The sequence below is a fragment of the Trifolium pratense genome, linkage group LG3 (genome assembly GCF_020283565.1).
Source record: "Trifolium pratense cultivar HEN17-A07 linkage group LG3, ARS_RC_1.1, whole genome shotgun sequence".
Classification (NCBI taxonomy): Eukaryota; Viridiplantae; Streptophyta; class Magnoliopsida; order Fabales; family Fabaceae; genus Trifolium; species Trifolium pratense.
In genome coordinates, this window is record NC_060061.1 from 18,706,597 (window position 1) to 18,720,221 (window position 13,625).

At 34.0% G+C, this 13,625-nt stretch overlaps 1 protein-coding gene and 1 pseudogene across 2 annotated transcripts; one reads left to right on the top strand and one right to left on the bottom strand.

Annotated features, from left to right (window-relative positions):
* Nucleotides 1-3,434: 3,434 nt before the first annotated feature.
* LOC123918529 (ankyrin repeat-containing protein BDA1-like) lies at nt 3,435-5,367 on the top strand. Of its 2 annotated transcripts, none has more exons than XM_045970604.1 (2): nt 3,435-4,179; nt 4,330-5,333. In XM_045970604.1, the coding sequence occupies exons 1-2, from the start codon at nt 3,571-3,573 to the stop codon at nt 5,011-5,013; spliced, it is 1,293 nt and encodes a 430-aa protein (XP_045826560.1). In that variant the 5' UTR covers nt 3,435-3,570; the 3' UTR covers nt 5,014-5,333. The 2 variants fall into 2 exon arrangements, with proteins under 2 accessions (XP_045826560.1, XP_045826561.1); XM_045970605.1 differs by having other exon boundaries at nt 3,441-4,179; nt 4,339-5,367.
* Nucleotides 5,368-7,043: 1,676 nt separating this feature from the next.
* LOC123914714 lies at nt 7,044-8,982 on the bottom strand (annotated as a pseudogene).
* Nucleotides 8,983-13,625: the final 4,643 nt, after the last annotated feature.

Here is a 13,625-nt window from a genome sequence, read left to right on the forward strand (position 1 = left end):
GCTCACAAGAAATCTAGGAGAAAAAAGAAAAAAAAAATTGGGGGGTGCGCTAAGCAAAAGGGGAGCGCAAGTAATGGGGTAGTATATGGAGGGCGCGCGAGTAATGAATTGCCTAATTTTGGGCTTGGGCTGACCTTTGGTTGACTTTTGGTGTAGGAAGCAAATATGGTGGGTGTAGGAAGCAAGTTTATGCATGGTGCATAAGTTTGGGCTTATGCACCATAACCACACCCGTCGAGTGGAGTATATGATTGAGCAAATTGCCCGTTTTCCCAAAACTTACGTTTTAATAAAACGAATCGACTCATAAGGAGGGATTTTGTATTCTAGGAAACGAAAAGAGGCGTTTTCGTAATGTATAATAGGAACGTAAGCGTTTCGTATCCTACGAACCGAAAGAGTGGTCTTTCAAGGACTTATGAAGCAAGAAAAGGTAAAGAGGTTAGCGTTTTCATAAGAAACGAGGAAAAGGTTAGCGTTTCGTATTATAAGAAACGAAATTATTTACATTTCGTTATATAAAACCCAAACTATCCTGGGTCCAGAATTGAGGGTATTTGGGATTTTTGGGGGTTTAAGAGCAACATTGGGGGCCTAAAAAGCAATTTTTAGCAATCATGGCCATGTTAAATGAATGAAAGTCCTGAAATCTCAACCATTGGCCTAGCCAAGGTTGTCAGAACCGGACCGGACCGGCCGGTCGGACCGGTCAGACCGGGAACCGGGCTTACATGCGGTTCGGTTTAGCCTGAAAAACGGACTTCAAACGAACCGGGAAAAAAACGTTCGGACCGGCGCCGAACCGGAACAAACCGCTGAACCGGCCGGTGCGGTTTAGCGGTTCTGCAAAAAAAAATCCAGCTTTCTACTTAATCTCTGCATCCACGGTTGAAGAAGAAGAAGAAAGTACATTACAAACCAACCTTTAAACTATTAGGAAGAAAAAATGCTTAAGAAGATTAGAGAATTGGACCGGTTTGATTTAGTTGAAGAAGAATAAGAATCATAGATTTAGAGTAAACTAGACCCTTACCCGTGCGATGCACGGGTGTGATGCGATTGTTTTAATTTTACAATTGCATAAAACTGAAACATTAAATATTATCAAAATAATAATAATAAAATAGAGAATCCGAGATTCAAAAGATTTATTTTCTAAGAAGAAGTGATGTGACATTGTAAGTGAGTAGTTAAATGAAGAAATATTATTGGTTTAAGGATTATGGTTTACTTTACCTGAGTAACAGAATAACTATCTAAAATTTATATATACAGGAGTAATAAGATATATCTCCGCACAACATATAAATTTATTTCAAAACACACAAATGATTGGATGAAAAGAGATGTGGCAAAATTTAAGTCACACAATTGGCATATAAATAGTGACAGAATTAAAAAAACTCAAATAAAACAAATAAAATTAAAAGGTACATACCTTTTAAAAATATTCCAAAGGGACATATGTGAAGAGCATCAACCTCACAGTTCAGTTCTTTTGAGTAAGAGATGATGACCCAAAGCCTAAAATAAAAAATTATAAAAATAAGTATATCAATAAAAAAAATGAATAAATAAAAAAGTAAAGGAAAGGAAAGTAAAACAACTATTACATAATTCAATTAAAAATAAAGTATATATTATTTAATTTGTATCATAATAGAATATGAATACACATATACACAGTAACACTTAACTAAACATATAAATGGATGTGCAACACAAAAGTTGAATGTATGATCTGCAACAAACAAAAAATGTCAAATTCTCTTAATTTTTTTTGTTATGCAAAAAGTTAATTTTTGCAAAAAAATAAAATAACTACAACAAATTATGGTTTTAGAAAATAACATAAGTATTTATATCGGATGCACAAAAGATGAAGAGGCAAGATAATGGAAAGAGAAATTGCACATATAAGATATGAAAAAAATCTATTCTCACGTTTAACCGAAAAAACAAATGGTAATTATCAGGGGATGAAAATATTTGTTTCTAACATTCGTAATGGTTAGTTAGGAAAATATGAATAAGATTCAAATTAAAACAATTGTAACCTATATATTAAAATATTGGTAGAAGAGTCAAAGGGATGAAAATTGAATTGTGAATTAAGAGATGAAAAAATATTACCGGGAGTTACAAAGTTAATTAGTGTGTATTTTTGTATTCTCCTTATTATAATATAATAAGCAAAAGTTATTATATTCCCCAAAAAAAAGTAAAGGCTAAGTAAAGGTTTGAGTGAGTGTATATTAAAAAGCCATAAGTATATAAATGTAGAATATGAAAAGTATAGAGATGACAATAATAATAATAATAATAATAATAATAATAATAATAATAATAATAATAATAATAATAATATAAGTAGAAATGATGTGGCATTGTAGAGTGATTTAATTGGATTTAAATAGATGATGTGTCTAAATGAAATAATTTGATTGGTCTAAGTGGATTAGGGTTAGGAGAACTATTTAGGAATTATATATATAAAGAACCATAAATAAAAGATAGAAGAAAAATAAGAGATGCAGTGATTAGTTTGATTGTAGTTGTATAGAGATGAAGTTTGAGCAATGAAGGTGGCGGCTGCTGACTTTTCATTAAGCAAGAGCAATAATAGGGTTAACTTACAATACTTTGGGTTGGGCCTCCATATAAGAATAGGATAAAAACAAATAGTAAGTATAAGATCCACACAGTAAAACTTTCAATAAATAATTAATAATTTTTTCTGGCATAAATAATTAATATAGTTTATTATGTAATTTTTAATTTGGAAAATTTTGTCTAATGTACTAAAGTTTTTATTTTATATTGACTTTATGACATTTAATCTTTTTAATGTGTGAAACTAAGGAATATTGAGTAATTATTTATATGTTAATTTTTTTTTACACAATTTATATATTAATTAAAAATATATTTTTAATTAAAAACGGTCCGACCCGATTGAACTCCGGTCCAACCAATTGAACCTTGAACCAGTAAGCTCTCCGGTTCGATGACCGGTCCGGTTCTGACAACCTTGGGCCTAGCCATTCTATCCCATCCTAGCCATTGGCTTAACCATTGACTGATTTTACACACTCATTTTTTTTAGAGGTGTGTTATTTGAATAACAATTTTGGACAATAACAATATAGAGAGAAAAACGAAGAGAGATAATAAGAATGAAATGTGAGTATGAGAGAGAAAGTTGTCAAATGTTGTTCAAAAATTATTATACAAATATCATTTTTTTTTTTATTTATTGAATAATTAATGTATCTTGTTCCATTTTTCAATGAACTTAAAAAAGAGAACTTTACTTATATAAGAAATCAGAGGGAGTAACTTATAAGTTATAACAAATCATAAATAAAAAAGTTAATAATAAAAAGACATAGTACAATAATTTGTCAATAAAAATAAGGAATAAACATTGGCATGTAGTAGTCAATAGTCTCCTTTCTTTGGCTGGAGATAGGAAATGTTTGGTTGAATGAATATAATATAAGAGGGTAGATGTCTGTCTATATATTAGCATCAGTTGCAGAGAACCTATCTATCTTAAATCCTTAAAAAATGAACACAAATAATAGTGAGCAGCTAAAAGCCGCAGCTGAAGCAGGCAATATAGATCTGCTCTATGAAGTAATTAAGGATGATCCATACATTTTGGAGCGTATTGATTTGATACCATTTGTTGACACTCCTTTGCATATTGCTTCATCTATGGGTCATCTTCGGTTTGCCACTGAAATTATGAGGTTGAAACCTTCATTTGCTTTGAAGCTAAATGAGCAAGGATTCAGCCCCATCCATCTTGCTATGCAAAACAGCCACAAGACGATGGTGTCTCGCTTTGTTAACATCAATAAACAACTTGTTAGAGTCCAAGGGAGGGAAGGCGTGACTCCTCTTCATTTTGCAACTCAAATTGGTGATGTTGACCTTTTAGCTAACTTTCTCTTTCTGTGTCCGGAGTCCATTGAATGCTTGACTGTGAGGTGCGAAACTGCTCTGCATATTGCTGTTAAGAATCAACGGTATGAGGTCCTTCAATTACTTGTTGGCTTGCTCAAAACAAATGAACAGAGAGGTGCTAAAGAGTTGCAAAATAAAATACTAAATCAGGAAGATGAGGCCGGCAACACTATTTTGCACATTTCAGCGCTAAGTACTGAGCTCCGGGTAATTAATAATTATATTTTATTTGACGAACACGGATGAAAACTTATATAGTTGATAGGTGGTTAGCACACTTTATCGAAGATTTTAGTTGCTAATATTATAAATGTTCTCTAACAAGAATGTAATTTTTTTTTTAAAATTACTTTGGAGCACGTACAGGAACTTCAGTTGTTGGTAAAGACTAATATTAACTTGAACACGAAGAACCTCGAGAACAAAACAGCATTAGACATGGCAGTGAGGGAAGAGATTAAGAATATATTGATAAGCGCAGGAGCAAAACCTGGCTCAGAAGTCACCATATTCCCCGATTATCAAATACTTGCATATTACTATAAATCATATACACCAATAATAGATGAACTTTTAATTTATATATCTCGCATTAGAAGTGATATATCAGATGAGAAACGTAACACTTTGTTGATAATTTTCACTCTTGTTGTAACTGCTACTTATCAAGCAGCAATAAGCCCCGCTGGTGGAGTTTATCAAGCTAATGCTAGTGACGATGATACTGCTGGTAAATCGGTCATGCCAAAAAGTATATTCTCTGGGTATACTTGTTTGAATATTCTTTCCTTTTTGACATCAATGATATCAATACTTATCCTGACCCAAAGAAGGGGGTTTCATATTTTCTTTCCAATGTTTTGTTTTGCCCTTAGTTATCTATATTCTATGGCATATATATCCCCTACAGCTATCAATTACAAACTTGTTATGATCTTCTATTTATCAATTGTGTCTGTATGGATGATTTCCTTCGTTATTATTCCGTTGTACTCAACAAGATTTAATATGCACAAGGCTATGAAACTGAATAGGTCATAGTTAAAGAAACAAAAATGATAAATGGCGGTACAGTCGCTGGTGAAATCTGCAACTCAAACCACTGCCGAACAACAATATCTCATCGTGGATTTGCAATTTTCCTGTCATTGTTTTTGTCCTTCTGTCTTAATTAGCAAATTGTAAGTCATTGTATTAAAATATTGTAATCATATATCTTGTATTTTTATTGAATGTAAGTGAATATCTTGTAATATTGTAATCATATATCTTCTGTCTTAATTAGCAAATTGTAAGTCATTGTATTAACTATTAAGTCATTGTTTTTGTCCTCTGTCATATATTCTTTCACTTTCATTGTCATAAATTGATTCCTTAACTTAGAAACCTCATCAATTGCATTTTTTATCACCATTTCTTCATGTTCCCTTGTCTTTATCCTACAATTGGCAATTAAACAAAAACTAGTAAAATAATTATACAAATAAAACAAAAACTAAAAATTATATAACTACTAAATACGCATGAAATTATGCTATTACTCTTCCATAAACTGATTAAGCACAATGAGGTTGATTGTCATCTCATCCACGAGGATATTATTTCTGGGTTTGGATCCTCTCCTTCACTTATTTCTCTCCCACTCCCTCCACTCATTTGTTCATAAAATTGTGTCTATATGATTGACTTAACATATGAGTTATGACTCCACTGTACTCTGTAGAATCAAATGAGGTGTACTAGAGTCTAGTTGATGGAACAAAGTGGAATATAAAAGTAGAACCACAAACTTAGGGGAAGAGGTAGGAAGTTTTAAGTAGATAAACAAACATGTTAAAAATGCATGATTCCAGAACTTTAAGGGCAAGGCAATGTGAATAAGAAGAGTAAGACCCAACTCAACAATGTGTATGCTTTCACACAACTCCTCAGTTTTGATGTGTGCGGACAAATTAATAGATGAATTACCCTTAAATAGTTTAAGGATTTAATACACCGTCGGTATAAAGATCTTTTATACTATCAATCAGTCATAATCGTCAGACCAATAAAAATGTTTGACTTAAATCATAACTACTTCTAACGTCACGAGTCACACATATGATTGATTGTGATTGTTGACTGTATCCAACTTAAACCCAATGACAATTCTTTTCTGGAATACATGTGACATTACTTAATATGTCACACATTGCAAAAGTTCACTATTTTTAAATAATCAAAGCAACAAATACATTAACCATTCAATGACATCGAAGACAAAAAATGGAAGATTAAGATAGAAAGGAAGGGGGAAAAGGTTAAAACACTTCTTTGGAAGGATGCAATTCACTTTAGAGTGTTGCATCCATTTTTCTGCAGTACATATTTGGCTTCAGCATCCAGTAAGTTTAAGTAAAAACATAACCATACGCATGCATTCTCAATGAGGGAAGGGATCTTCTTGCTTTATTTGGGGGGTGACAAACCATGTTTTCCAAAGCATATTTAGTATGTCTTTGGGTGAACATTTGACAGAAGTGATTTACGTTTAAATGTTTTTACTCTAAAAGCATGTTTGATGTAAATTTTTATCCTAATACAAAATCAATTTCAGTACTCTTCCTTGAAACAAAACATACATTAAATTATCGAATGCAATTAACCATAAAGATCACATTCAAAAAGTCCTTGTCCATAATTTGAATTCCCAACCCCTCAGAAAAATGTAAAAAAAACATGGGGCTTTCATCATTTCCAATTCTTTTAATGGGAGATAAAGGATCTGTTCATGTTTTGGCTCTCTTATATACAATTCCGAATGCAAATAGACCCGAAGAGAATCCAACTTATGAACAATAGCAGTCAGTAACAATGCATCAGAAGATTCGTTAGTCATTATCTAATAGTATCAACAAAAACTAATAAAACATACTGTATTTGGTGATATATAATGTATCTTGTCTTGCACACATCAAGTCAATAACAACAAAGCACTGATCAATTGGGCATGACAAGAAGTGTAACTATTATAAAAATGCACATACTTTAAGCTTTAACTAAAAATGTTAGTAAAATTGTTTAAAAAAAAAAAAAACTAAAAATGTTTGCAAGTCTTTGAAAGAATTACCGTTTATTAGTTTTAAAATTGTTTCAACACTTTCATTAACCTCCAGTTGCAAAAGAGATCCTACCACCATTGTTGGGTTAATAACAACCATGTCAATGCGGTTTTCATTTGCAAATTTCCAGGCAGCAGCCTCGGCCAAAGTCTTTGAAAGTGTGTACCATAACTGAAAACACAAATACAAGTTGGCAAGAAAACCAGTGTTGATTTATGATAGAAGTATTTTGTGATATTAATTAATTGTATCTTAAAGTCATTTAGGGTATCATAGGTTGTTGTTCCTTTTGTAATATCATCCAAGGTTTTATCTTATATCACCAAAAAACACATCAATATTGCATGTCCTAGCTTCACGAGTTTCAAGTTTAAGCCGGAAAAACAGTTCTAACCTTTGATTCCCTACAGAAATGTGGATCTGAAAACCATGTCTCGTCAACGACGACCTCAGGATTTTTCGGCCTTGTATTAAATGCAATGGCAGAAACAGAAGAAGTCGAGATAACTCGTTTCACAGATGGTGATTTCGCACATGATTTAAGAACATTAAGAGTTCCCTTCAGCGCTGGATCAATCAACTCAACCTGAAATAGAGGAATCAAAAGTTAACATTGCATACACTAGCAACTGATCTGTTTCGCAAATACAACAAAAAGGTAATGTTAACTTTTCAAAAAAGCGAAACCATCTCAAAAAAAGTGCAGTTATGCTTATCCTTAATCACATGATTTGTCAACTATATAATTATCAAAATTGCAATTTTAACAATATATCCATCATGTTACATTATGTAAGAATGAGTTAAGTTCAATATGAAATCTAATATGGTATCAGAGTCTAAGGACGAGTTAAACTCAAGTCGCACATTTTGTAAGAATGACTTAAGTCCAATATGAAATCTAATATGGTATCAGAGTCTAAGGACAAGTTAGGCCTAAAATAAAACCTAATCACAACAAGCACACCACATTGAATTATTTATAAACAATAGAATGGAACAAACCTGTGGATCATTTACGACAAAACGAACAGGTGAAGCAGTATGAAAGACACCATCACAACCCTCAACAACAGAGTCAAAGCAACCTTCTTCCAAAAGATCTTCCTTAAAGAGCTGCAACCTCTCCTTTGCACCATCAAGGTTGAGCAAATGGTCAACCTTTTTCGGATTACCTGCTTACACAGTGGAAACCACATATTCGTAAGGGAAACCAAATAACTGAAACAAAAAGGACAAGGGTGTTGAAGTTGAAAGAAAAAAAGAAATTTTTAATTTCTCAAAATTTATATATATATCCATCTAAATTGAACAATCTTGTCATTATAAAAGTAAAATTCTAAAATAAGATATGTTAGTCATTCACCTTCAGTCCTTCATTCATCCATCTACTACCAAAAAGCTTAAAAAAAGTATGTAATCAAATTTAAGGTCTTTAACCTCCTAGTTGATAATCATTATGGAATACTGCAAAAGATAAAGATGTGTGTATGTAAATATGACCTATGTTCGAGGAGTGTATAAGGCGTGTCGAAACAAAAGAAGGAAAAAAAAACAGTTTTTTAGGACAATTGTTTGAATTGTCGAATACATGTCGTATTAAGTGTCGGAAACTAAAGCGTGTTGGCTACTTCGACACTCCTAGTGCTTCATATGCAAACAAGCAAGCACAAGAATTATGGTTATGAACATAAGAAAAGGAAAAGAGGAGCGTACAAGGATGTTGAGTTTCCCATTGAAGACAGAGGAAACATCTTCCATAAGCACCTCCCTCTGATGTGGAACTGACACATCACAAATTGATCCATTCCTTCAGACACTTAGCAAGATCATCTTCATTTCTGGCACAAGTATGAACTTTGGCACCAAACCCTATCAATTCCTCAACAATGGCATGCCTTTCATACATTACAAATACAAGATTACAAGTTAATACAAAAAGGGTCAAAGATAGAAGAAAGCAAGAGCTGTCATACCGGTTAGAGACCATTTATGGTGTGTTTGGGTGTTGGAATGCGACATGGTTTGGTTTGGAATCCGTGTGTGTGGTGCGAGTGGTTTTTGATGGTTGAAAGAGGTGGTTGTTGGAGAACTGGAAGTGGAACCATTGGCGTATGAATAGAGTGGGAGAGTAACTGCTGTTGGATTTGGGACAGCACACAGACAAGCTTGATGCATTTTGTTCTAATTATTAGTAAGCTCTGTTTCGAAAGGCGAATAAGCTATTTTTTAGCTTTTAGCTTTTGCAGTAGCTTATAAATTAAAAAGTTTTGTTTGGTAACAGTTTTTAAAAAAGAAGCTTATAGTTTATTTTACTAGTTTATAGCTTATTTTTCAAACACTATTTTAAGTAGCTTATGAGCTTATAGCTTATCATTTTTTCTTCTAATTTTACCCATATTATCTTATTTGAAAAAATATTAATTTTTTATGTCATTTCACACTTATAAGTTAGTTCAACCGCTAATTTTACCAAACACTATAAATTCAATCAGCAAGTTTATTCGTCATAAGCTAAAAGTTAGCTTATAAGCTATCCGCTATTTTTTACCAAACAGATCCTAAGTGGAAGATCGGGTTTGAACTCTAACCCCTGCATATATAATGTAATGTCCTTAAGCTCATGTCTTTCTAATATTATGTAAATCGGATATCATCTAAGCACAACTACAACTATAGAACCCTTAGATAGTCTTCTTTAAGTTCAAACATCGAGTTGGGATCTCTCTATTTTACACTTATTAAATTTTGAGAATATAAATACAATAATGTGTTTTCCTTATAAAAAAAAGTGTTTTTTTAAAATTCTTCAAAAGTATAATAATGGAGAGGGAAAATGGAGAGAATCTTAACTCCAAACATCATCCCTTTAATAATATCTCGAGTAGTTATCATCTCGGATTTGTTGATTCTATTTATGTAAGTTTATTTTTATTTGGACTGAGTACCTATAACTATAAGTTAAAAAATTGATATTGACTCTGTTTGGTAAAATTAAGCTATAAGCTAGCTTATAGCTAATAAACTAGCTGATAGCTGAAAAGAATGCTTATTGAAATTAAAGTGTTTGGTAAAATTAACTTTTTAAATGATTGATAAATATAAAAAAGACATAAAATGACATTTATATGTAGTGGGTAGTTTTTTATTTTATAAAAAGTAATAGAATTAAATTAAAGGTTAAAAATGGAAAAAGTTATAAGCTCAAACGCTACTTGAAATAGTATCTTAAAAAAAGCTATAAGCTCGTGAGAAAAAAAATTTACCAAATACTTTTTTTTCCAAACAAGCTTATAAGTTAATCCAATAAGCTATAAGCTAGCTTATTGGACTTACCAAACACACCTGTTATGTGGTTAGTATCACGCCATGTGGTCCAATAAAAAGCTAATGACACGACTAAAAGTCCACCAATTGTTTTTGACCAAAAAAAAAGTCACCAATTTTTTTATTTTTTTATTATATGCAAAATCGCAAATCTTTAATTTGTCGAGAATAAATCCACAAAAAAATTATACAACTAAAATAAAGAAAAATAAATTACAAGATGGTCAAAAACTGACCGGGGACATGGATGTTTTGAATGTTGGTCATGGTTTCTTCATGATCAAATTTGACCTTGAAGCAGATAGAGAGAAAGTTATTAATGGTGGGCCATGGATGATTCTCGATCGCTACGTTGCTATCAGACCATGGACGACAGATTTCATTTCATCTCAAGTGAAAATCAATAAAACTTTGGTGTGGATTCGTTTCCCAAGTTTGGGCATGGAATATTATGATGAAAGTCTACTCTTGGCACTAGCTACAGCTGTGGGATCACCTGTGAAAGTGGACATTCATACACTTGATGCTTCAAGGGGGAAATTTGCCAGAGTTTGCGTGGAGATTAATTTGGATGAACCAGTCGTCGGAAAAGTGTGGTTTAGAGATTTTTGGTACCACGTCGAGTATGAGGGTCTACACTTATTATGCAAATCTTGTGGGATATATGGTCATGTGGCACGAAATTGTCCGACAAAGATTGCGACACAAGAGAAGGATATTAAAAATCATTGTGGCAGTGTAATCATTGCGCCGGAGAAGACATCTGGAACGGAACTGTCGTCGGCACACTCTCCGAATATGGAAGGTGTAGATGTGGAGGCGAAAATCAAGGAGGATAATTTGTATGGTGATTGGCTGATAGTTAATAAAAAGAAGAATCAGGGGAGAAAGTCTCGCCCTAAAGAGCAGGAAGACTTAGCTAGTCTTCAGGGAGGGGCGTTACAGAAATCGCACGGAAAGGGGTTGAATTTCTCACTTTTGAACAACGCGGGAGATATTGAGGGAGATAATAAGCAAGAATGGGGCCCTCAATTCCATCCAGGTGGAACTACTGAAACTCCAAAAGTGTGGACCAAGAAAAAAAATAAACGGGCACGTGGTATGACTACTAATGACAGAGAGCCCAAGATGTCAGAGAGTGTGGGTCAACATACCAACAAAGGTAAAAAAGTAAGTCAAACTCCCAATTGTCTAATGAATCCGGGTCGACCCGGGACTGAGATTAAACCAAATATGTTGGTTTCTGAAGCTGCGTATCGAAACACAGAAGAAACAGTGGTTTTTGTCGGTTCAACTAATGAAACTCATATTCCTCAGAGGGTTGTTTCACATCTCAAACCCCCAGACCCAGATGGGAACGCGATGCCGCGTTCAGGTGTTGGAGATAGAGCAGCAAGCGAGGATGAGATGGTGGTGGAGACTCAAGCCCACCGTCACTAGGGTGGCGCAGCTCATGGTCCATTTTCCTCCCCTTAGTTTTGTGATGAGTGCCTTCAAAGACTTCTCTATTTTGGCTTGGAATGTTAGGGGGTTTGCTAGCAGGAAAAGCAAGAATCACGTCCATGATTTGATAAGGCGTTTTAAGCCTGACATAGTTTTTCTGTTCGAAACACATACTATGTTTGCTACTGCAAATAGTTATTGGGATAGAGAGAATTATGTTAGGATTGATATTCAGGAAGTTCAAGGTCACTCTGGTGGAATTTGGGCCATGCAGCGCAGAGGGAGTGATTTCAATTTCACTCTAGTTAGCAAAATGCATCAGTGTGTTAGTTTTATTGTAACTAAAGGTACCGATAAATGGCTTTGTTCAGGAGTCTATGCAAGTCCAATATGCACGTTGAGACCCTTATTGTGAGATTATTTAGAAGATCTCGTTAACACAGTCTCCCTACCTTTTCTTGCTATTGGTGATTTTAATGATATTTTGCTTCCTAATGAGCAAAAAGGAGGTGTTTTTTCTTTAACCAAGGCTGATACATTTTCCAGGAATGTTGATAATTGCGGCCTCATTGATTTGGGTTCCTTTGGCACGAAGTTTACTTGGCAGGGTAACTGCAGAGGGGGCGGGATTGTACATAGAAGATTGGATAGGAGCTTCTGTAATCATGAATGGCGCCTTAAATTTCCTGAGGCTACCGTTGAACATCTTGTACGTAAACATTCAGATCATAACCCGATTCTGTTGAGATGTCATAATGCTATGGTGTGTCAAGAAAGTCGTCCCTTCCGGTTCCAAGCAGCTTGGTTTACTCATAGTGACTATCCTATTCTTGTAAGAAATACTTGGGCTCGTGATCGCAACAATATTGTTGATTGTCTGCAGAATGTGGCACAATAATCTACCATATTTAACAAGGATGTATTTGGTAATATTTTTGCCCGTAAAAAAGAAGTTGAAGCCAGATTGAAAGGTATTCAGAGAGCTTTGGAAAATATAGATTCTGCCAACCTGTTGAGACTACAAAAGGAGCTTCTTACCTCGTATGACAACATCCTCTTTCAAGAAGAAACTTTGTGGTACCAGAAATCGCGGGAACAATGGATTAAACTAGGTAGTAGAAATACTTCTTTTTTCCATGCTCAAACCATTATCCGCCGTAAGCGTAATAAAATTCACGGAATCCGACTCAGTTCCGGTGAGTGGTGTACTGACCCTGATATTATGAAAACTGAAGCTTTGAAATTCTTCAAAGACCTGTTTTGTGATAACCAGGCCGTGTCTAGGGGGATTAATGATGATGAAGTTTCAGCGCTAGATGATGTCTCGATGGCAGAACTATCCAAACCAGTTACTAAGAAAGAAGTTTTCGATGCATTGATGAGTATGAAATCGTATAAAGCACCGGGTCCAGACGGATTTCAACCGATCTTTTTTAAGTTGTTTTGGAAAGATATTGGTGATGATCTTTGGAAATTTGTGAAATTTGCTTTTGAGAATGGTAAGTATGATAAGAAAGTTTGTGAAACTCTTATCGTTTTACTGCCTAAAGGTGACAATCAAGTTTCCTTCAAAGACTTTCGGCCAATCAGCTTATCCACTGTTTTTAATTCATAAAAAGAAGTAGGACCTTTGACGTAGTTTAACAACGTCCTCAAATAAAACCTTTCACCTGCACTAGGTGGTGCAAAGTGAACTCTTCTAATTGAAAAACTTATTTGTCTTGGTGCCCACTGATGCAAATTTTCTTTCCACACAAACTTAGTTGAGAATTGACTATATGT